This window comes from Anolis sagrei, chromosome 5 (genome assembly GCF_037176765.1).
Source record: "Anolis sagrei isolate rAnoSag1 chromosome 5, rAnoSag1.mat, whole genome shotgun sequence".
Lineage (NCBI taxonomy): Eukaryota > Metazoa > Chordata > Lepidosauria > Squamata > Dactyloidae > Anolis > Anolis sagrei.
In genome coordinates, this window is record NC_090025.1 from 60,293,393 (window position 1) to 60,319,649 (window position 26,257).

General features: G+C 39.6%; 1 protein-coding gene across 3 annotated transcripts in view; it reads left to right on the forward strand.

Moving 5' to 3' along the window:
* The window catches only part of GALNTL6 (polypeptide N-acetylgalactosaminyltransferase like 6), a 616,387-nt gene that overhangs the window by 521,555 nt on the left and 68,575 nt on the right, over positions 1–26,257 (forward strand). For all 3 annotated transcript variants that reach the window (XM_060778709.2, XM_060778710.2, XM_067468722.1), the window contains one exon: positions 20,459–20,576. In XM_060778709.2, coding sequence (XP_060634692.1) covers positions 20,459–20,576 — 118 coding nt within the window. The remainder of the gene's footprint in view (positions 1–20,458; positions 20,577–26,257) is intronic.

Genomic DNA, 26,257 nt, shown 5'->3' on the forward strand with positions numbered 1-26,257 from the left:
AGCCTGCGTTGTCCATAGACGCGTAAAGGTCATGTGGCTGGCATGACTGCATGGAGCGCCGTTACCTTCCTGCAGAAACAAAATATCTATTGATCTACTCACATTTGCATATTTTCGAACTGCTAGGTTGGCAGAAGCTGGGGTAACAGCAGGAGCTCATGTCACTCCCCAGATTCAAACCTGCAACCTTTCAAAAATAGTGGATTTATCCTGCACCCTCCCAGAAAGTACAGAATAAATCTACTATCAAATTAATTTACTACAAACCAGTTTGTACAAACCAGGGTTTCCTGGTTTGTACCAAATTAAATCAGGACTGTCCCACAATAAAGGCCCTGAGGTCTCCTCTCACAGATACTGGATGATTTGCAAGTTTGTATGTGAAAATGTCATCCTTAAAATATCCAGACTTGTCAGATCCTCCTACCCAACTTTTCAATTTGAGATGCCCAAGCAAAGGGAATTCAAAGTGCTGCAGATCAGGACACTGGGAAATGGCATTTGCATTGCTCTCCCAGTTGAAAGCTACTATATAGTATTTCATTGCATAACAATCACACCCCCTCCTCACCCTTTTTATGCAACTATTACGTGAGGAAAATAAAGCCTTTTTTGTTCTGAAACATAACTTTGTTGAAAACAACTTACAGTGCTTCAGTCAGTTACTGGCCAAGTGAAGTCCCATAGCTCAAAGGGGGTTCAAGCAAGTGAAGTTTCCATTTGCCCCCTTTCCAGCTACAGGACTTCAGATAGCTTAGTAAAGTGCTGGCTGAGTGAAGCCCTGTAGCAGGATTTTTTCACCATGTAATAGTTGCACCCTGCCTTTTTCACTCCAAAAGGGGGATAAAAAGTGTGACTATTAAGCAATGTTATATCTGGTACAGTCGAGTGGCGAGACCTCTCAGAGTCCACCTGCAACTGCTTGTTTCAATGTGTCTGTGGTCAAAAAATATTGCAGACACTATTTCCTGGTACCTCAGAAACACTTCGATTGGAGAGTTGACAAACTGCAAAGGTGAAATGTGGGTGGTCACATTTTGCCATTAACAACCATATCCCCAGCAGTTCTGAGATTGTAAATCCAGAACAGGATGTCAGCACAGTTTATGTCTTTGAAAATAATAATTAAAAAAAACTTCATTTTTCCTGGAAATAGCCTATGTAAAAATCTGATCAAACTAGCAAGGTACCATCAACAAAAAGGTTTAACAATTGCAAAGTAAAATGAGGTGGAAGAACTTTGAAGCCAACAAAAAGTAGAGAAGGTGAATAACTTTTAGAAACCTTGATCTTCAAATCTCATAATACAACCATTTTTTTTTTTTAAAAAAAAGAAGATTTCAAGAGCAGTTTGTGAGATTATATCATAAAGCACAATTATCTTGAGGTGACTCTTCCACTTCAGAAATGGATTAGCTCTTGAAGCTCACATACACAGTTAAAAACTATAAGTTGTTCACTGCAGGGGTTTAAAGTACCTTAACAGAGACAGTGAATTCTTAAATGGCTTTAAAGGGACACTTCCAGAAAGCAAGGTATCTTGAGACTAAATAAACAAAGGTGCCTTAGAGCAATATTGCAGTATAAAACCAGGAAGATGCTAGAGAAACCTGGCTTCTTCTTTTCCTTTCAAAGAAGAAATCACTGCAAATTATTTGCAAATCCTCCAAAGTTGATTCTTTGCATTTTTGAAGTTTTATTCCTGCATTGCTAGTGGAGCTTTATGAAGTTTTTATGCATTCTTTGGAGGGGAGGGGAGAGCTTTACCTCTGCAAATCGATGCCCCTAAATAACCTCTTTTACTTTTATTCTTTTACACATAGTAAAACAGAACATGCATGAGTGAATAATTTTTACAGTACAGTGAAATTCCAGATTAACTCTACCGCTAACAATGCTGTGGTGAACTTTCCTGCCTGTGGTAGAAGTAGATTTCTGGGTAGTAGTGGTAAGCAATTTAATGAAAGGGACTGGCCACAACTGGAATGGACACATTTCAAATAATTGCACATCTGTATTTTAGTCTCCTAGCTCAAAAGTTTCCATAATATAAAATAAAGGTAAAGGTTTTCCCCTGACATTAAGTCCAGCTGTATCCAACTCCGAAGGTTGGTGCTCATCTCTATTTCTAAGGCAAAGAGCCATCATTGTCCATAGACATCTCCAAAGTCATGTGGCCAGCATGACTGCATGGAGTGCCGTTATCTTCCTGCTGGAGCAGTACCTATTGATCTACTCACATTTGCATGTTTTCGAACTGCTAGGTTGGCAGAAGCTGGGGCTAACAGTGGGATTTCATGCTGCTCCCCAAAATCAAACCTGCAACCTTTTGGTAAGCAAGTTCAGCAGCTCAGCAGTTTAACCCATCGTGCCACCTAATGCTAGAAAACAGATAAATAAATATGATTGCTAGGTGAAACCAGGACATTCCCAAAGAACATAAAAAGAGGGCCTAACTACATGGAACATATATCCTGAACCAGATAATGCCCAGGGACTTCCGGTCTGTAACACAGGGTAAAACCCATTTGCCTGATTTTACCCCATGTTGACAAAAGTCAGGGAATTTGGGGAAGCTCCAGAGCTCCTTGCACTTTGAGGTGCTGCAAACAACCGAGCTACTTCTTAAGGGGCGAATCTGTCACTCCGTGTGCCACTCCTTCCTGTGTTACCAGGGAAGCATTGTATAATGCTTCCACTCCAATTGTGGGTGTGGACTCCGCCAGAAGTCAAGTGACATGGTGTGATGGACAATGTACCCATCCATCACTGGACTGGCAGGGAAGGAGCCTAGGGCAATTAAAAAAGCCCCTTGTGATATGGTCATGGGAAACTACCATTTTTCTCTCTCAATAAAAAGCAGTCTTTTGTGATTTGTTAAGCTATTTAACACGACCAAAGAACATGATTTAAAATATATTTTTGCATGAATGGAGCTTTCAAAAATCACTAAAAACAATTTATTGAAAGTATATTTCCCCATGGCGGAGACAACCTAGCACAGCAATTAGACCTTCTGAATTGTAGCTTCCCTACCAAGCTGGCTTTTCTGTGAAAGCTTTTATTTTCTTTCGCAAAGTATTACTTTTAAGATTAAGAGCTGAAATACAACCTAAAGTGCCAAAAAATATTGTGTGGATAATTTTAGCACACATAAGAGATGTGTACATTTCAAAGTGTATAATTTTTATTCTTTAGAATGTTGTATTAGGCACTGTGGTGATTATGATGTTTTCATTTCAAAACGTCCCAACCAGAGTAGACCCACTGAAACAATTGCTGAACTCATTACATAAGTAAATCCCATGGACTCAATGGGTCTGCTCTAGTCAGGACTAACAATAGGATCCGTGTATTTAAATTTTGGTAAATCTGAATGCTGAAAGAAAGACTCTAAAAGGGGAAACTCATGGCACACTTTGTTTCCCTACTTATTTTACATTCTGTAAAATGAAACCAACTTCTGAATTGCATGTAGTTACCACCATCTATCTTTTTCATTTTACATTATCTGATTAGGTCCGCATGAATGTCAAACTTGGGTTGCATGCTTCTTCAGGCATTATAAGCACACAAGAAGAGTTATTCTGGATTCAAGTGAAGGCTGATCTAGTTGTCTTTCTGTACTTACAGTGAGCAAAGTAAGCAAAGTGCAATAGCACCTTCCTTTTCATGTTTCCACGAACCTCTGGTATTGGAAGTATCAAAGATTTAGTTTATATGTAATGTGCAGGGATGTTGTTTTCTGCAGTCAAACTTTCATGACAGTGATCTGGCTAAGATTCACTTTGTAAACACATCATAATGACTTCTGCAAACTGGATGTGGTTTACCACTCATTGCAAAGGAAATTTTAGGTAGTTAGCCATTTGCTGTAAGCAAACAGCCTGCTACACGGAAGAATGTCCATACGCTTAATTTGAAGCTAACGCTATGTGTTGCCATGAATTATACATTTGCGTTACCATTTGCAGATGGCAAGTGGAAGCTGATATGATAAACCATCTTGCATTCTATAAGAGGTCCTTGCCTGTTTAAGCTTTAATGAATTCTTGACTTTGCAGCTGGTATCAAAATGTGAACCAGAATTTCTGCCAATAATCCTAGATATATAGCTCATTTTATCATCTTCTGTTTCCATTTAACTTTGATATTCTTTTCCTTGTCCACAGCTTACATATTATCTTATGAAAACTCATCCCATAGAATTCGAGAATGGTAGAAACCCCTAGCTAAAGCATCTCACTCACAGATGTCTCTGCAATCTTTGTTTTAAAATCTTCAGTAAAAGGAAGTCCACAGTTTTTCAGATAGTTTATTCCACATCAGTATCCTTCTTGGGGCCCCCTCACTTGCACATTTTCTATTCCTACTTCACCCAGGGTTTTATCATTTTATCTCGTCCATTCGGCCTACCCATCCTGTTCAATTTTATTTTGTGTTCATTTGCTTTATTGTTTTGTTTTGCTACTGTAATTATTTTTTGATGTAAGTTTTGTTTTTACATTCTGTATTTTATTGTGTTGTATTGTGCTTTTTGGGCTTGGCCTCATGTTAGCCGCCCCGAGTCCCAATTGGGGAGATGGTGGCGGGGTATAAATAAACATTATTATTATTATTATTATTATTATTATTATTATTATTATTATCTCAGAATATCTTCCTAATATTAGTCAAAATCTCATTTCTTACAATTCAAATACATTGCTACAGGTCCTATACTCTGGAGCAGTGTTTCTCAAATTGTGCTCCTCCAGGTGTTTTGGACTTCAGCTCCCAGAAATTCCAGCCAGCTTACCAGCTGTTAGGAATTGTGGGAGCTTTATTTATTTTGCATCAAAATAGTTGCATGCGTAAGTATAAAACTGATAAAAAATAGAAGGAACACAAGCGGCTAAATGATTTTTGATCAAAACCGGGCAACAGCAACCACATTGTCTGTAGCTTTAAACAATTCTTCCTCCGTACACGAGGCAGGGCATTATAGACAAACATAAAGGTGTAGAGTTGTTTGTTCTGCTCCACAGTCACACACGGGAAAGGATTCTTAGGTAGTTCCATTTTGCCAAGTTGTCTTTTGATCTGGCCACCCCCATTGTGAGAGCTGAAGTCCGAAACATCTGAAGGAGCACAGTTTATAAAACTCTGCTTTGGAACAACAGAAATAAAGTTGTGATGTTTATAATGGATGCAAAAAATTCCCAGCGCTGTACAGGGCTCAGAACAGTGAAGCCCAGTACTAGAACCAGTACTACAGTCTTGCTTGGTGATTCTGCTGAGTCTCAACTTTGGGGACCTTAGCTTAACACTAAGGTTCATTTTATCATGTTCTATCACTTCATGTTATCATGTTCTATCTCATGTTCCCATCTACCCCATTTGGAGACCACTTTTCACCATTGCCCACAACCTGGCATGAGTCACACCTTCCAAGTTTAAGCAATTTTTGTTCTCAGAATTAATTCAGATTCTTGCTACTGGGTCACATATGGAACCTTTCTGGTTGATATTCCAGAACCACAGGGTACCTGGTTCCTGCATTATTAATTCTTGTGACTTCATAGAAAAACAGTAGGTCTGTTATTTCTGCTTATCACTTTCACAACAGGCCTTCTAGTAGTTTTTAAATCCTACTCGACATGTATATAAAAGATCATTCCGGATAAGATTTCCTTTTTATCCTTTCCATGTTCTTTTGGAAAACATGGTCACATTTACTAGAACTTTATCCCTGGGTATTCTCATCTGATCTTTAAAATGGAATCTAAACTAGAGGAGTCTTCTGAATCCCTATGGTTCAATGCTTGCTAATCTAGCCAGTACAGCAGGATGTTGAAACCAAGCCTCAAGATGAATTTCTTGACAGATGCAGAGACAGAAAGGGAGGCTGTTTCATTTCAGATTTCAACACAGGGAGCTCTTGACTGCACAGAGTTGTCACCTTGGGAAATGCGATTCTTTGTGCCACTCCCAGAATAATAAGAGGAGAAGGGTATCCAAAGGGTATTGGTGCCGACAGGGTGATGTACGAGGGAAGAAAAATCACTAAAACAGAGCACGCTATGTCAGATTTGCTTGTAGTTGTTGTCTCTTTCCTGGGAATAGAAGAGACAGAGACAGAATGCTGACTTCTGCAAAGCTCGTTTTTCTCCAGGGGAATGCACTCCATCTTGTTCCTTGTATTACTCATTGCCAACTCACCAGGTCTTCCAACTAATAAAGGTCTTACACTTCCAAGTATGCTGTATTCATAAAAGATGGAAAGGCCTTGTCAAGAATTTACTTTAACTGACCCCCGAAGACAACTTACTTTTGCCCATATTGGTTTTCTGTCTCTGATGAAAGATTGAGCACAGGAAGACAGCAGTATGTGTGGAGTACCTTAATCCCATGCAGAGTTATTCACATTTTCGGTTTACATTCTGATTTTCTCCATGCATTATTTTAATGGTAGTAATCATGTCTGCATTTTCAGCAGTCTTTCTGCAAATGATATAGCTCATACAAAAGAAATTAAAGTAATCTGTACTGTGTTCCTTTAGCATACTTAGGCAAACTCTCAGAAAGCTCAATTTCCTAAAGCACTGCCCACAACAAGCTGCTGACTGTAGTATGTTAGCAACTACTTTGGGAACAAGTAAACAAGGAGTGCTAACATGTATTTTAAGAGTCAGCATGGTGTTGTGGTTTATTAGACGATGACTCTGGAGAACAGAATTAAAAACCCCATTAGGCCAAAGAAATCTACAAGGTGACCTTGGGTAAGCCAGACACTTTCAGCCTCAGTCAAATGAAGACAAAGTCTAACTTGTCCTAAACACATCTTGTCACAACCCCCCTGTTATGCTAGCTCCACGGCTGCCAATCTGCTACCAAGCACAATTCAAAGTACTGGTTTTAGCCTATAAAGCCCTAAACTGTTCCGGTCCAGTTTACCTGTCCAAACGCATATCTATGAACCATCTTGGAGGCTAAGATCATCTAGGGAGATCCTGCTCTTGGTCCTGCCTCCTTCGCAGGCAGAACTGGTGGGGATGAGAGACAGGGCCTTCTCAGTGGTGGCCCCTTTTCTATGGAACTTCCTCCCCAGCACCCTCCCTCTTGGCCTTCATCAAAAAAGCAAAAACATGGTTGTGGAACAAAGCATTTGGACAGTAAGCCGGACAAAAAACTAAAATGGATTATGTGCAATTGTTATTTGATACTGGAACAGCCTGCACCATGATTTTGGATCGTGTGATTTTAATGTTTATATTCATATGTTTTTAATCCTCTGTTTTAATGTTTTAATGTAGTTATGTTTTATTTAATTGATAGTTTTATGTTACTGTTGTATTATGTTAGGTTTTCATGTTTTGTAAGGCATTGAATTTTGCTGTGACTATGTTGGAAACCACTTTGAGTCCTCCCAGGGGTAAGAAAAGCAGTATATAAATGAAGTAAGTAAGTAAGTAAGTAAGTAAGTAAGATAACTCAGTGATAGGTTTGTCTTAGGTCTCCATTTGTTGGACACACAGCAACAATAAAATGTATATCCTGAGTAAGAACTAAATACTCAAAACGTTTTGGTCTATTGAGTGTTACTGCTACAAAATGGGTTTATGATGCCACCTTCCACTATTTATCTTTTATAGTTTAGCCATTTCTACTTCCAACAGTTTTTAAAATATATTTTCACAAGCAAATACATTTTTTTAAATTTTCATATTTACTTTTTCACAATTTCTTTTTTTTCTTTTCTGTCTCTTTGACTCCTTTGTGTTCCTATATTAAATATAGAAGTGCAGAGGCGCATCATGACAGTTCCCATGGGTAATTCCCTAATAGTAGTATGCAACAATGAACAACAAATGTCATACCTAGAGCATGAAGATTGCAAAAGATCAGTAGACAAATACTATATTTTTTGTTTCTCCAAATTTAGAGAAAGCTTGAGACCCCTGGTCAAATCTAGTTTTACATAGTCATACAATATGACCCCTATATCTACGTCACTGGTATCCAGGGGTTCATTTATCCACAGCAAACAAAATATGCCATCTCTAGGCATTTTCTGAATTTTCCAGCATGACTATATGATATTCTTGGACCAGAAAATCTTCATTTGAATGGGATTTGCTATTATCCATAGTTTTGCATATCCACATAAAGTCCAGAAGTTTATCCTTCATGGATATCAGGGTTGTCCTGCATATTCAGCCTGTCTCTTGCAATGCAAATCAGTATAGTCAGATATTGGAAATAACATGGAAAGATTAACATTACTGCCTGATTCTGACTTAAATAGTCTAATCTAGAATAGTCCCACTGAATCAATTGCCTGAATGGTGATCGACACATAGGGAAATTTGAACAGTTCAATGGCCTTGCTCTAGATAGGATGAACAATTAGATTCAGGCTATTATGTTTGGGGAGGAGACGGAATAATGAGAGCGAAAGGCTTCACATTTTGCTTTTAACAAATGAAGCCCTTACTTGCTGAATTTTGTCACGCAATAGCAACTTTTAACCCATTTCTTAGTTCTGATTGCTGATCAGAAGTTGGACATAAAGAGCTATTTAAAGCCTTTGTTTCATTTTGCATTGAAATGAGCTCTGATTTGTAGCCCTGGAAGATTTTGCATGGGAAAAGAGTTCTAGTGTGCAGATTACAAGTGTAAAACTGGAGCTCTTGTCCACAAACCGTTCGTGATTTTAAAAAATGTAATAATGAAAGGAATGAAAGATTTTGATGTTGCTGCTACTAATTCCAGTAATTAGATACTGCTCATGTTAGTAACAATGAATGAAATATCAGAGCCCATTAATGATTAATGAAAGAAAAGTTTAAGCAAACAATCCCATGTCCTAGAATGTCTATAGCTTTGAGAGAACCAGTGCGATATAGATCCAAGTTCATGGCTTCCAATTTACTTGATCCAGTAAGTCGCTCTCTCAGCCCAACCTTGCTAAATGGAGTCTCCGGTGGTGCAATGGGTTCAATCCTTATGCCAGCAGGACTGCTGACTGAAAGGTTGGTGGTTAGAATATGGGGAGCAGGGTGAGCTCCTTTCTGTCAGCTCCAGCTTCCCATGCAAGGACATGAGAGAAGCTTCCAACAGGATGGTAAAACATCTGGGCGTCTCCTGGGCAATATTCTTGCAGATGACCAATTTTTTCACACCAAAAGCGTCTTGCAGTTTCTCAAGGTGCTCCTGACACAAAAAAGCACCCAGCCTTGCTCACTGAGGATATGGTGAAAAAGTAGAGAACAAAGTATAGTCACTTTAACTCACTGAAGAAAGTACAGAATATAAAAGTAACATGTACAAAGATTAGTTAACTTTGTAAGATAAAGAATTCCATATAGGGAATGGCATGTTGTTACTCTCACCCATGTTCATTTGTTCACCTCTATGCATAGAAATAATTTGGAAATACATCAGTATCTCAAAATCCAGATGCTATTCTCATGCCAGACATAACAGTGTATATCCTCAGCCATTCTTACTTTCTTGTTCTCATTTGCTCGCTCTTAAAACACATGCTATTAGTAAAGCTCATTTCCATATAATACCATAGGCAACCCAAATGAACCCCTGTAAATGTAGAGAGTGTTGGCTTTCATTTCATTTTTATTATGAAATTGTGTCTCTTTTTAATTTTTGATTTACTGGGGATGGCAAAACAATCTCTCTTTTGTGAGGGTAATAAAACAAAAAAGTTTCCTTTGTTTTGGTGTCTAGAGTACTGCCTGCCCATCTTCGCTCCACCATAAAATGAAAAGCTGATGTTGCTTGGGACTATAAAGGGCTCACCCTCATCAGCTTCCAGCTCCTTCATCCTTTGTCAGAAAGTGGATTCCAGTGTGTGTGTTTTTTCCTTGTCAGTTCCATTTTTTTTTTAAAAAAACTGCTTTCACAGCTTTTACAAGAAAATGTCATTGTCCCTCTGGTGCAAAGGAGGAAGAATCTAATTTCATTACAGTTAAGTGCCTGCCTCTCCATTACCTTCCATAAGAGTGTAACAAGGTGTATTATGGAGCGTTAATAAAATAGGAAGGATGAAAGTAGGAGTGCATTTCGGGAAGCCAAATTACTTTGGGCCACCTAGTTGGCGTCTCATTTCACCCTGGCTGCTGCCTTTCCCACAATCTAATTACAGCATTTTCTGAGACTTGTTACCCAGCGATAACCGGCTGGCCTGCTTTTGTGCAGCGGTGACATGAAGCAGCGTGAGCTTTGGTCTTCTCCCCTGCTGCCACGTAATTGCTTCCGACGGCCATATTCATCTCTAGGGACTTCGAAGTAAATGAAACAGGAACGTTTATCTTTTATATCCACAGGCCTCCACCCCACCCCTAGTACATACTGGGGCAAGAAAGGGTGTGAGAGAGGCCTTTGTAAGGCCCTAGTTGTATTTCTGATCAAAGTGACAATATTCACCCACCTTTTCCTGCTCCGTGGCAGATCAGAGGCCATATTGTTAACTGTGTGTCTCATCCACTTAACAAAATGTGAGACCCTTGTCAACTTGAATCAGAGTATCTGTGCACAGGTTCAAAAGAGGCTGGAGGAAAGGCCAACTGAATCTATCTGAGAATATCTTCCATACAGCTGCATTTTATAAGGATCCCTCTGACCAAAAAGGGGGGGGGGGGAAAGAGTGGGTTGTTCTAGCTCTGCTTTTACTTTAGTTGAGTAAGTTGGTAGGGTTGGGCAATGGTGGAATAAAGTCCTTTTGGGTTCAGGAGATATAGATATGAGACCAAGGACCTTATCACATGGGCAGGAGGGAAGGGACGGGACATGGAGGACAGTGGGGGAAAGCGTCCTTAATAGTGGGAATGCGGTCTACCCAAGCAAGATCCATCTTTGGGGATGGCCAGCCATCCCACGACTTTTTCCCCTCTTTTCTCCATTTCTTGCCACTGTCTTCAATCAGGTGTTGGGGGAACACCTGTCTCCTGAAAATGAACAGTTCTGACTGTGTTCGCATGGTGTTGATATGTAGTTCAATGCACAGCTACCTAAGGTGGCTGTGCATTGTGGGAATATCTCCGGGGAATTACGTTATGCTAGCATATGAAGATGATCAGAAAGCAAGGGGAAATTACGGTGGGATAAGATCAATAGGTATCGTGGTCTTCCATACAATGCCTGTAAAAACCACCGTTTCTCAGGTACAGCCTCCAAATGCAGTTATTTTCTGGATAGTGGAAAAAAGATGAAGCAAACAAGTATGCAGCTACTTTTCTATGGCTAATGATAGTCTCTGCACATTATGTCATTGCTCTGTTTCCAGCTATAGGGCTGTTGCCCACTTCTCTAATAACCAGGTTCAGTGGAGGAAGGAGTGCAGCTAAGGTTCCTTCTACATAGGTCCTAAAATGCAGAAGAAACCGGGATAAAATGGGGCTGGCTACATGATGTTTGTGAAAATATGCACTGGGTTGCATTAAAGGCTGAAAAACACATGTTAAAAAGGTGAACTTAAAATCTGATTTTGGTCAAAAAAATGTGTATATTCGCAAGACTGTATATCCCTGCACTCAAGAAAAAACCATGACTTTTGTTGCTATACACTGATGTGGAGTGCTTCAGTGAAGGTGAACATTTTAAAATCCTGAAACAGCTGATGAAGGCTGTAAACAAATGGAACCACAGACATGGAAGCACAATTGGAAAGCAATCCCCATGAGGACTCTCTGCAAGCATTCCTTTGTTCTCATGTTTATAAGTTAAGCAGAGCTTGAAATTACACACTGGGTGCCCACATGGCAGGCAAGTGACCCCAAAGAGCAATGGGTTAAAAAGGAAAAATAGTAAAGGCAGCAGGACAGTGAGGATGGCTAATGACAAGAAATCTGCTTATGTGCACATTAGTATATCCACATCAGCACTTATGAGGTCCAGTGCAACTCAGAGCATCAATGGGAAAAAAGTAAAAGTAAACTTCTGGAGGATATCCCGCACACCCATCTTGTGGATTTCTAAAATCCGCTACAACTGAATCTGTCAGGACGCCAGGGGACCATTTACTGGGACTGACAGCTCTGTGTCTGGTATCTCCTTAAGGTCCTGCAATTTTTTAACCCACTTCTTTGTCCTGGATTATGAGGCTATCTAGAAGGGCCCTAAGGAAACATGGCTTATTAGAATCTAGGTCCTTGCACAGTTGCTAGAGAATTCCAATTCCAGCACCCACCCACCCCCCAAAAAAGTAAGTTCCAATGGCATAAGTGTGACACTAACATAATTGACCAACAGGATGTTAGCTTTTGTGCTGCTTGATTCTAGATGTTTTGACCTTCAACTCCCAGAAATCCTAAAAACTGGTAAACTGGCTGGGATTTGTGGGAGTTGTAGGCCAAAACACTTGGGGAGCCACAGGTTGAGAACCACTGCTCTAGTAAAAAAAAAAAAAATCAGATTCTATACAACACAAGATAAACAAGCTGCTAGCATATTCAATGGCAGATATTCCTAGAACTGTTAATTTTTGTATCAGTAACAGACTGTAAAAAGAATCTTGGAATTTTGCTTTTTTGTGGAAAGACTTGGATCACACTCCTATAGAAACCTGGGAAATGTGGATAATCACCTGGGAAAAAGAAACTAGTAGCCAAACCAGGTATGGAACTCAAGCGGTCAAAATGGAGAAAGCTCATGACAAATAGGCTTGTGGTCAAAGGTTTCATGGGTCTGGGTTTAGACTTGCTCAAATGCATGTTACAAAGTAACATTAATATATAGGGCTTCCCTTTGGTGAAATGAAGCAGGAACCTCAGAAAGAATGTGTTGAGAAGCACCAATTGTAGCCTGCAGCCAATTGGTCCTGAATCTTCAGGACAAAATCAATTCCATTTTAGAAAACAGTCCATCTTGTAGCTCCTAAACTAATATATCAGGTTTAGATGCTTTCCTGTCAAAGTAGGATTCAACTGTTATTACTTTTCTCTTCTGTAGTGGGATAGAACTATGTTTCTCTAGAAAACCAGCATCACTTGTAAAAGACCAGAATAGATTTTCTTCCCTGATATTTTAACATCCCAAAGTTGTTTACTTCACCTGTTGTCTGGACTCTGGGGAAGTTTCCTATGTGACAACAGAGGGGCATAGCCTTCCCTTATTTTTTGTCACGCGGCGGTGGAGGTGGGGTGCTAATAGCATTGAACAAGCACATCTTTGTTATGTGTGGATGTGAGGGTTACCTTTATGATAACTTCAGCCTACATTTGAGAACCACTTTATTCAAAAACTGAATTTGCAAAGTCTACATCTCCATCACTTTGTCCTGGTGATGACAGGTAAGGACAGAAAAACTGTCCTTATTCATTCAATGTGGCTATTTTTAGTTTTGCCTAGGGGGTACGTAATCATTACAGTTTTCTCACTCTGCAGAACAACTTAGGTTTTGCAAACATCCATTGTCAAAATCATATCAAAATGGCCCAAGAGCTGTCAAAGTGTCATATTTACTCTACCAGGTCAATAGCTGACTCACACTTAATAATTCTTGGTTCTGTTTGTTTAGATATGTAATGTGCATCAGTATTATCAGATGTCCAGTTTGGGCATACAGTAGAGTCTCACTTATCCAACATAAATGGGCCGGCAGAACATTGGATAAGCAAAAATGTGGATAATAAGGAGGGATCGAGGAAAAGCCTATTAAACGTTAAATTACATTATGATTTTACAAATTAAGCACAAATTAAGCTCCAAAACATCATGTATTACAACAAATCAACATAAAAAGCAGTTCAATACACAGCAACGTTATGTAGTAATTACTGTATTTACAAATTTAGCACCAAAACATCGCAATGTATATATAAAAAATAAAGAACTACGTTCAAAAACAGGGGAACTCCAGACAGGGACAGCTAATCACTTCTCAACAAAGGATTCCCCCAGGCAGTAAGAAGCCATACCTTGAAAACTGCTAGACCATTAAATGCTAATCAAGCTTGCCAATTGAATCATTCACACCTTGCTCCAATAGACAAGAGTTCTTTCTCCCACTGGTCATTCCACAGATATATAAACCTCATTTTCCTAGTTTCCAACACAACCTCTGAGGATGCCTGCCATAGATGCAGGCAAAATGTCAGGAGAAAATGCTTCTGGAACATGACCATACAGCTTGAAAAACTTACAACAAACCTGTATTGAAACAGCTGTGGATCCGAGTGGGAGGCAGACTGCAATGGATAATGCAGAATGTTGGATGAGCAAAGGTTGGATAAGCGAGATTCTACTGTACCTGTTGATTTCGGAGCTTTACAGGATCCTAGTTTTAGAATTCTCCTTAAAGGAGGGAACATCTTGTTTGTATGTTGATGCAAAATACCTCTTGTCAAATCTCCATTGTGTTTATTTCTAAATCAGGCTAAATTCTATCGCCAACATTTATGGAGGAATTACATAAGGACTCACCTTCAAAAACAGGGTAGACAAGAGGGAGGGGAACTGAAAGCCTTCACCTTTTACCACATTGTATTTAATGTAATTAATTCAGAACTCCTCACTTATGCAGAATTTAGAAATAAAGACTTGGTTCATGGACAAGAGGATCCAGTCTTGAAATTTAATAAAGTATTTGGTGTTAGAATTATATTTACACCACATTCTTATTGGAGAAGGAGAAGGTGTCTATGTATTGATCTACTTGGAGGGGAACCATTTTGAGTGAAGGCTATCAAGGTGTTTCAGCCTGTTGGAGCATTTCTCATGAAATTGTAATGAAGCTCAATGAACCAAAGCAAAATAAAACCTCTCCGCTAGGCAGATAATCATTCAATCTATTCCCTTCCACTTTACAGTGGGGGTTAGATATTGTTGTAATTTAATACTAATCCTCCTGCCTGAAGCACAGTTTCTTTCTTTCTCCCTCATCTGAGTTCATTTTCTAAAACAATTGTTGATGGGAATTACAGGCCTAGGAGAATCTTTTTCTAAGCTTTGCAGTAGAAGGCGAGGGGGAGGCTGTTCTACAACTATGGTGGATCATCTGGCCTGAAAATTGCTGTCCTTCATTGATTTCGGAAGTGGAATCTTAAGATGAAAAAAAAAACATTTTGAGACTCTTGTTAGACAAAATATTAGCTGGTTGCTGGTTTCTCAATTTGAAATATAAAGTCTTCACTGGCTGCTTTAATTTGGCATTTCATTATAATGCAAGCTTGATATTTTACTATGCCCGACAGCAATATACAGAAAGGATGCTAGTAATTGTGTCAAGCTCCTTCTTTTTGCCTCCTCTTGGGTTATGGAAGTCTTTCCTACAATGTAACTAATTGGAATTATAGGGCAGAGCTAGACATAGACATAGACATCTCCTCCATACTTCTGAAATTTGACAGAAACACAGTATGTGGATGCAATATTTTATATCATTTTTAATTCTATCCTTCCTCCAAGCAATACAGAATTGCACACATACTTCTTTTTCCCCTGCTGTTTTATTTTTGAAGTGATTAGCTTACAAACATTAAGAGAGCTTCAAGGTTGAGTAGGAGCTGAACCTATATCCTGAATGACTCCTTCTCCTTAACACTATGTGCACTGTGTCATAAAGTCTAAGTATCTTGCAAGCAACCATGAAGATACTCACTCTCACTTTTATTGACGGTAGTCACCAAGTGTTGCAGGTAGCATTCCTTCCTTGGGGATGCTCGGCAGCTTAGGGGATCTGACCATAGGAAGCAGGTAGAAGCAATGACAAAGGGGTGGATCTCATTGAATATGAAATGGTGCTAAAAGGTTGCAATGTTATTCCTTCACCTTGCCTGTTTTCCATGAAGGCTCTCATTGTAAACCACTTAAAGGATGTTTGTGTCTGAATGTTACATGCTTTCATTTCCTGTCTCTCTTCCATTGTTCTCTTATAGTCTTATTTTTCCTGACACATCCATTTTAATAATAGGCATGAGCTACTTAGCCTGCCAAACCTATGTCTTTCAAGCACATACATATTTCAAACACACTTTTCTGTAGATTCACAGGAGTACCAAATATATTTGAACTGACTTTCGCAGCTAAAATTTTGTCACCGCAAAATATATGTAGATAGATATGTTAAGAGAATGAACCAAGGACCTTCTTAAGAGGAAAAAAAAGACACACTTTTTCCCTCTATATAAACATCTCTAATACTGGTGTGTATTTTGGAATCACGGTTGCTTACATATATATACATACACATACACATGTGTGTGCATGTTTGTGTGTGTATGTGTGCGCTTGGTTGTACAAAATACATAAGATTGTGGGTGAACTACAACTCATGTCATTATTATTATTTCATGTATTTCTACCCCACCCTTCTCCCCCCGATGAGGGGCTCAGGGTGGCCTCACACAGCATCATATGTTGTTATGTTGAGCAAGTTTGCTCTAAATGCATCATTGGTGTAGTTCAGTGGCTCTCTGGCTTTAGGGTAAACTGCTACTCCCACTATGGTAAGTCAGTCCCCTCAAACCCCACCTGTAGGTTGAGTTAGTCATGGGGATTCTGTTTGATTCAAGTCCATCACTGGTGGGATCTATAGCTATTTGTGGAAGTGGGAGCTTCTTTGTGTAAGTGGACACTCCAGTCACACACACATATACATATTTTCACCTTGTGTGTGTGTGTGTCACTTTGTTTCTATTGGTGGTACTGAAATTAGGTGTGTCTTGTAATCAGTGTAATCAGTAGCATCTTAAAATTGAAGAAATGCAGTAATTGCTTTTAGGTATTTTTCTGGCATCCTTATATAGAGATGTTTACTTTCTAAGTTAATCAACAAAGAGTACAAGGTCATATCGGCAGAAGTTCCTGAGAGAAGTTATTGATCCTCTCCTTTGACCTCATCATGTTTTCATCATGTAAATAAAATTTTGGGAAGTGGTTTTATAAATAGTTTTAATTATTTATCTGTTATAGATCGTAACTTATATATTATCAAAGAGAGGAGCCCCCAGTGGCGCAATGGGTTGAACCCTTGTGCCGGCATGACTGAACACCGACAGGTCGAAGATTCGAATCTGGGAAGAGTGCAGATGAGCTCCCTCTGTCAGGTCCAGCTTCCCATGCAGGGACATGAGAGAAGCCTCCCACAAGGATGGTAAAACATCAAAACATCCGGGCATCCCCTGGGCAACGTCCTTGCAGACAGCCAATTCTTTCACACCAGAAATGACTTGCAGTTTCTCAAGTTGCTCCTGACATGAAAAAAAAAATCAAAGGAAAGAGAGAACCAAAAAGAACAGTGATTTGAAATTTATACATCCTGTATGAATGATAATGTATAAATAATTGCATTTGTGTATTGACTTATGGCAACCACATGAATTTCATAGGGTTTTCTAAGGCAAGAAATACTCAGAGTGGTTTGCCATTTCTTTCTTCTGATACATAGCCTACAGCATCAGGTTTTCATTGACAGTCTACTATCCAAGTACTAACCAGGGCCAATCTTACTTAACTTTTGAGATCAGGCAGCATTTGATGCCTTTAGGGTTTTTAGTCTAAATTAATTGGAAACACAGTACATCTCACTAAAGCAGGGGAGATTGTTGACAGGCATCTTCAAGGCACTTGCTCTCCTTTCTTATGCATCAAGTTTAAAATGGATTTGCACTGGACACCAACTCTTCAAATGGAAGACTACAATCAATAAAGAAGGACAGATTGTCATTCAAATGTATCTAAATCCATCTACTCTAACTCTGAATGGCTTTCCAGGGTCTTAACCCAAGGACTTCCATTGCAACAACAAAAAATGTCGTAGCACTAACATGTAGTATATTCCCAGAATGTAGTTTTTTGAAAAATTCTGCTTTGGACGAATATTCCTAAAACTATAATATAAAAGCAGTAACTCTGATCTCTTTCTATACTGTTCCTTAATGATTTGGGGTTTTTTCCCCATGTTTATCATGGTAATAATTCAAAGGCATATATGTGTTCACTATGATCGTATCATGCATACATTTTGTTTTCATTCAACAATTTTGAAGATAACATGTTTCAAATATTTATTCTGTTTCACCATAGAATGTCCATGGGGACATATTATCCTGTCAACATTTACATCAACTTAAGTCGTGATAATTTCAGTGGAAAGTGCACTCTGATAAGTGCATTGTAATTACAGTTTTATATTGGCCACATTATTTAAATCACAAAGCAATAAAATGACCTTTTCTCTTTTAGGCATCTATAGACACCTATGTAACATTTTATGGATTTAGCCACCATGTGAAGAGATAGTAATCCTAATATGTAACATTGTTCTTCACTATTGAAACAATCTAGGACATTCTATAGATTGTGCAACACAAATTTTAAAAACCAAACTTACAAGAGTCTTTGTGATAGTTTTTCAGGAAAATCTGACAGCTGTTCTTATTGTATCTTTTCCATCAAAACTTTGTGCAAGATGGAAAATGTCAAGGCATACCTGGGAGTAATATATATGCATATACAGTGCAGTATACATATTCCTTATACAAAATATGCTTTAATATAAGCCAGCATTTGGACTTTAACATTTTTGAATGAAGTGTGTTTTTTTTTCCTTCTCCCAAGACTGATATTTTGTGCATCTCTCCTCCCCTCTCATTTGGTGTGCGTGTAGATATATATAGATATATAGATACACACACTCACACATAAATGATAGTTTTGAGAGAAGAAAAATAACTAAATGTCACAAATGATCGGTTTTGCTCTTCTGTACAAATAGTTGACAGCTCTCCTATTTGTAGTAAATGTACTGAACTTTTGCAGACTATTCCTTTCAAATATAAGCACTTCCTTCTGAAAGTTTAACACCTATAAGTAAGTGTGTTTTAAAGAACACTTTAAAATATCTACATTACAGAATGCATGAAGAAAAGACACAAAGAGAGAGGACTGGAGGATGAAAGCTATTTAAGGTTAAAGGTGGGCAAAACCTCCTTCGGGGAACAGAAAGTAATAGTGTATCGCAATTGCAGCTTCAGTAATTATGTGTCTTTTTATTTTCTCTGTGTTGATATTTATTCAAGCAGTTTGATCATAGTACACCAAAACTGATGTCACAACAAGCATGTCATTTACATATATGTAGAATTTGTTGTTGTTTTTCTGAAACCCGTTATGAATACTTTAAACCTTTTCCCGTCACATTCATGTTGGTAAATTTTTGATCACAATTCCACTTCAGGAGTTGTTGCTACAAAACATAGGGATGGTGCTCTTCATCTAGCTGCCATAACCCGCTTTTTCTCACCTTCCCCCCTCCAAAAATCGAATATTGCTGGTTGGTGAAAGAAGCATCCAGTTATTTATCTGTAGCTGGGTGTAGAGCAAAGATTACCAGTGAAGACCTCCTTGGGTCCCTACAGATGCTCTCCTTCATCTGAGTCTTGCTAGAATACAGTACATAGAAGTGAAATATAAAATAATACATACAAGAAAATAGAATTATGGGAAGATTGTGGCATGCTGTTTTTCACTAACTGAATGACCACCCTACCTGTATTTACTCCTATCTAATGCACCATTGAATCTAATGTGCACCTCAATTTTCCAAACCCTGAAACCAAAACAAGTATTTGCTGACAAATTTAATGTGCAGCAGCAAAAGGTGCACTCTTTGTAATATGCCCATTGCAGTTGCTGCCTATTTAAATTTCCTTCTTTAAAAACAAAAGTGTTAGATCACCAAAGCTTTCAGCAATGGAAAATAAAACCTTGGAGTGCATCTATGCCAGGATGGGTGGATGGAGCGGGGAGACCTCCTGAGAAGAGAAGGGTTTGACAAGTGGTTGTGCAAGCTCTCGTGAGAGCCCTGCATAGTCCCATGTCCCTCAGGCACTCCTCTTCACAGGAGGAATTGGCAGCCCATCATGTCCTCCCGCAAAGAGGAGGGCTTTATACGTGGCTGCACAAAGTTTTTGGCAGAAGCCGCATGCGCTTGAGAAAGCTGGGGGCAGGACTGGGACATGTGGTTTGGGTCAGAACTGGGGCCAAAGCGTGATTCACTGAACATGCTTTGCTGCACTAAGTCTGTGCAACCTACAGGTTTGTTGAAATACTTGGGAAGAAATGTACCCTTTCAAAATGGTCATGCCTAATAAAATATCAGTCAATTTACTTATTAATAGGAAGGTCTTTCAATACCTGGAAAAGTTAATGAAGATAAATATCTGCTGATATTGCATTGATAATGTGAGAGACTTCAGTTAGCTACTATTTCTGTATTCCATCATGATATAATTTTGCCTGAATATATTTGATGCATTATTCCTTGTGTGCAATCTGATTATGTTTGGATAAAATATGCATTCACTACATTTTATGCTAATGAAGCAGTCCCATACAAACACAATACAGAGAGCTGTCACAATGTCAGAGTCCATCAAAGCAAAGTGCTGATCTTTTCAGGTTGCCATACCGTGATAGCTATTTACTGTTGTTATTATTGTTTTATGGTTTTACCCAGATCTCCTGTTATGGCTGGAGGCTTATTCGCTGTTAACAGAAAGTGGTTTTGGGATCTCGGTGGCTATGATCCAGGTTTAGAAATCTGGGGAGGGGAGCAGTATGAAATTTCCTTCAAGGTAAGCCATCAAAATAATTCTTCATGGTAAATGCTGTTTTTTTAATGGAGTAAGGAAAGCATAATAGTTTCCCTATCTCTTATACCTACATTAATACAAAATACAATTATAAGTGTTATTCCATTGATTTCTCAGTCCCAACCTAAAGCAGCTGCAGGAAATCCTGGAACCAATTTGAGACCTGGATGGTTATTAAACAAACCACAAAGCACTGATGCACATTATGGCTTTTTTGCATGCTTTCATGGAAGTTCATTGTCTAGCCACGGCAGTTCAAGGCTAATTTTGAACTATTTAAATTGGTCAGTGTAGATGGAGCCTTAGTCCTTTCATTATTAGCAGGGGCGGGGGGGGGGGTGTCTGATACAATTGCCCTGTCCACGTGCCTTTCCCATATGGCACAATTAGGCAACCGCAAACTATGGGTTTCATGCTTCCCTCTTGGCTGTTTTTGTGACCCTTGTCACCAAACAAAATCACTCCCCTTAAAATACCCCCTTTAAAACATATAGCTCCCAGTGGTGCAAGGGTTTAAACCCTTGTGCTGGAAAGGCTGCTTCCCAAAAGGTTGACGGTTTGAATCTCAGGAACAGGGTGAGCTCCCATCTGTCAGCTCCAACTTCCCATGCGGGAATATGAGAGAAGCCTCTCACAGAATGGTAAAACATCCAGGCATCCCCTGGGTAGTCCTTACAGATGGCCAATTCTTTCAAACCAGAAGCCACTTGCAGTTTCACATCACTCTTGACATGAAAAAAAAATGTGAATTATGCAAAAACTGAGTGCCATGTTTATAAAAAGATCTAATCCCAATGGGAGCACATTTTTCCTTTTAGAAAGAAATCAGCAAATTGAGCAAAATTTCTTACCTAAGAGAACTCTATGAAAGTTGTCCTAAGTCTACAAAGTATTTGAAGGTACTTGCACACATGAATGAATTGGGAGGGAAATGGCACTGCCTGGCAGCTTTTGGGAGTGTCAAAAATGAGGTACATGGCCCTCTCCTGCCTAAAATAATAAAAGCTAAGCCTGCAGCTGCTAATTTCTTAATCACTAATACTGCTACAGTGGTGGGATGCAAGCTACAATAAAGAAAAACAGTAAAAATAATCCCTCTCCTTTCTTCCAACACAAACCAACTGTGCCCTGGGAATACAGCTGATCTATCGGTGCTGCAGTCCATTGGCCCTCTATTAGAGATGTCAATAGTATTTTTAAAAAATGGGTCCCGGCAGTGTCAAGAAGAATTTGAAATGGGTGAAATTCTTCACAGTTTGAGACTTTTTCTGTGTGGGAAACACACTTTCATTTCTTCCACAGAAAATGCCTCATTTCTTTTTTCATAATAAGTCTCAAACTATGAAGAACATTCAAAAACTGCCAATGTTGCAATGATTCCCTTGCAGGAAAGAGATATATGGTAAAATTATTCATTCTTAACGGAAAGAATGTAGTGTGCAATGATTGATATCCTTGCTTGGTATTCAGGGGTATTATGCTATCAAATTTTCTCTCTTTGGGGGTTGGGAGGTCTTGACAGATGTATTCTTCCACGGCCTCTTCTCAGTAACCTATATATAGAGGGGGGGGAGGGTAAAGGTTTTCCCCTGACATTAAGTCCAGTTGTGTCTGACTCTGGGGGTTGGTGCTCATCTCCATTTCTAAGTTGAAGAGCCGGCATTGTCCATAGACACCTCCAAGGTCATGTGGCCAGCATGACTGCATGGAGCGCTCTTACCTTCCCGCCAGAGCTGTAAGTTCAGCAGCTCTGTGGTTTATTTTTGGTAAGCAAGTTCAGCAGATCAGTGGTTTGTTTTTAGTTAAGCAGCTTCCTTATGGGATCCTTCTCCTTGTGATACTTTCAAGTAGACATCCAAAAACATTCATTATTGCACAAATTCTAAAAACTCTTCAGGTTCTTCTTGGTGAACCTCTCACCTAACCTTCCTTATAGCAGGATCTCTTTTTACAGCATCCTCAGGTTCACACATAGCTCCAAGATCTCCGTAGTCTGATTTAATCCTCTATGATGCCTACTCAGTGCATTACTGCTGAATAAATTGAGTGTGTCAGTCATTGACATTATTGCAAACCTAGTTACTTTCTTCAAGCATCAAAGGGACATAACATGAGTCTTCCTTTACTAATGCATACACACGCCAAAGAAATGCACTGAAGGAATTGTGCAGAAGGTGCCAGGGGACGTCTGTACTCTCAACTGCCAACATGTATTTGAGAGTGTTTGCAACGGAATCGCAGTGACCCTGCCTGAACTGAACTGGTGTCATGTAACTTTGAATCAATTCCATATGAAAAAGAAAAACACATCTGAGAGACAAAAGAAGGCCACAAGCTAAATGGATGGACAGTTTGTGTAGAGCACATCAGTTTGCACTCTGTATTGTTAACAGGGTTTCCTAAGATAAATGAATGCTGCCTCTTGCAACTCACTATTCTGATGGGAGACCTAAAGATTGTATTATCCCATTTCCTATGTCCCCGTTATTTGTCATTGGAAGGAATATAATTGCATGGCGGTCCATTCCTTTCTGTGTAGAAACCATGGTAACCATACTTGAAGCTCAGATACTGAATTGTCCCATCCTGTTTTGTTCTAGTGACAGATTCTTTGGACAGGGCTGTGTTACACAGAGGGCTGTTTCCAGCCATATCCCCTCCTTCATCTCATTACTGTCAGTTGACCTAAGGGTCCTTGTCCGTTCCCATGAATACATTTTTGAAATAGTTTTCAACAGCATTTTCTATCATTTGCCTAGAAGAAATAACAAATCTCTCTCTCACACACACACATACACACATTCTCTCAGACACAGAGAGGATTCAGCAGAAAAACATTGTTTTCTTTGAAATATAATTGAGGCAAAGTGATGAGGTGTGGAGGTGAGATAAAGAGAAGTTATGTATGGGTGAACAGAGAACAGTAGTGACTAAGATATAGCCTGTTACTTGCTGCCCTTATATAAACTAAGTTGAAATATTTAGCAGTGAGTTAGTGTGGTATAGTGGTTTGAGGGTTAGACTACAACTTTCCCATGCGGTTCTGGCCCAGCGTACTTGTCCAACTGTATCTCTCTCTATGTCCCACCTCAGAGTTCTGTGGAGGCCCTGCACTCAACCCCACCTGTGTTGCAAACGCACTTGGTGGGGATGAAGGACAGGGCCTTCTCGGTAGTGGCCACCCACCTGTGGAACTCGCTCCCCAGCGAAATTAGGTCACCTACATCTCTCCTTTCCTTCAGAAGGAAGTTGAAAACATGGTTGTGAAAACAGGCTTTCAGATAGCATGCTAACAATGACAGTGACAATGATGACGCTATGGAAAATGGACTATGGACAACTTTCTGATTGAGTCACTGGTCACAGAATTCGCCTTAGATAAGGCCAACCAGCCAGTAATATTTTAAAACAGTTTTTAATTTGAATTGATTTAATGTTTTTACCTGTATGTAATGATTGTATTTTATTATGTTGTATGTGGGGGCATCAAATCGTTGCCAGCTCTAAGCTGCCCTGAGTTCCCCTCTGGGGGTTGAGAAGGGCGGGGTACAAATAGTTGAAATAAATAAATAAATAAATAAATACTCAACCATGAAAACCCATTGGGTGTCTTTGAACTAATCCCACACTCCATACCTGGAAAAAGGCATGGTATGTTTATCTTAGGGTTCAAAATTACTCAAAGTCAAACAACAGCAACACAACACTTAGCACTTATATTACACTTAATTTATGAGACTGACCACCTCATCACACAAGATAAATTTATTATCCTAGTACACTGCCAGGATGCATCCCCCTCAGAGTCCCATGCTGCCCATCACATGATGGACAACAGCTTCTGGCAGGGCTCCATGGAGGAAGTGTCCTGACTGTGGCAGGATGCTCCCTTTGGAACATGGAAGGCTTCCCATGTTCCATAGACAACCACAGGGATGTGGCAGGGGGAAAGCCATATAGTGATTCTTCTCTACTTGGGATGGAGAAGCATCAGATGTGGGTGTGGTGGGGTCCCGGGGTTGCCCTGCTGTCCTCCTAATTCATCAAGGAAGGTAGTGAATCCCCTGCAGGACCTCACCCATGTGATTAGGTCCCGAGGGCCCATCTATACAAACCAAATGAGGTGAGGCAGGAGTGAATGGACTTGATGGCATCCACATGGAGCTGATTTTCCCTCACACCAGACAAGACCATACAACACAATCTTGTCCTGTATTAACTAGAGTTGGGGAATACCCAGAACTTCCCCAAAGCTCTGTACCACCCCTGCACTTTGAAACCCTCTGGCACAGTTTACCCATCCATTCCATATTCCATGGGCTTGGGCATCCCAAGGACATGAGATGGCACTTCCCATCACTGTTCTATCACCATCCTAGCAATCTCTCCTTTCCCTCCTCCCCTCTCCAAGTATCAACACTAGCGATAAGTGATGACTAGGAACAATTTTGTACTATGTGGTTGCCACTCCAATGGTGACAGGACAGTGACAGTAAGGGTGGCTCATTGCCAGTGCTGATATTTATCATCAATGCTGACATGAAATTACTCCAAGTCATCACTTGGCATCAGTGTGGCCATGTAGACTCCCTCGCATTACTGGGGTGGCAGGGTACCTGGCCATGCAGACACTCTTCCACCCTTCAGCAGCTTCAAAGCCATCTGTGCAGACTCCCCCTGGGTAAGTTGCCCATGTTGATGTGCCCTGAGCAGCAGTGCTTGATACCTTACAGCAGCTACCAAGACCTCGACAAATTTTCATAAGTTCTAGCAACTACCTCAAACTCCCTATTGTTAAGAGCCACTAATTAATCCTTGTTTCTCCATAACATCACAAGGTCTGGACCATAGTGGGAATGCAAAATCACTTCGTGGGTGGCCTTGAGTATTTCTGCTGCCAAGTGATGAAATTAATATGACAATATCTAGCTTATAGCATTCTTGAAAGTATTTATACATACTTTCAAGTATGTATTCCAGCCACGAAAGCCTTATACTTATATGTTAAGAAATATAATTGTTTCCAGATAGCAGATGGAAGGCTATGGACCAAGGGATTATCTGCACACAGCAGGGAGGGATTTGACAATTTGCCATATTAGTTAAGAACAAGCACTACCATCAATAAAACAATTGCACAAGTATAACATTCTGCAGCTTCTCAAGTTTATCAAGATAAATGATACAAAAATAGCATATCGTTAAAAAATGTAAAATCATCATGTATTTGGGGAAAACAGAATTCAAGCTTTCCCCCATCTTCAGTTAACCTTGTGGCAAGGCCATGTTAAGATCAGCCCTGTGTGGTGTTTAGTCACCTCAAGGTTGATCCAAACCTACACCGATCTAAGTGGTCCATGTAGATGTGCCCTTGGTGACCTTGGGCAGGTGAACAACTCTTCTGTGTTATAGAAGAGTTTGTGCAAGTTGCTTAGTGTTTAAGAGATTGGTTGTCTGTTTTAACATTGTGTCTAGTTGGCATTGGTAAATCTTACAGGATCATTCAAGATCTGAATATGTATAGATACAGTAAAATAACCTTCAGTCTACGTGCTGAAACATAATTTGAAATTTAGCTGCCATTTTGTTGTATTAGAAATAGGCTGCCAGACCAGGTTGTGGCCTTCTAGTCCCCCAAGTTCCGATGAAGTAAACCTCATGTG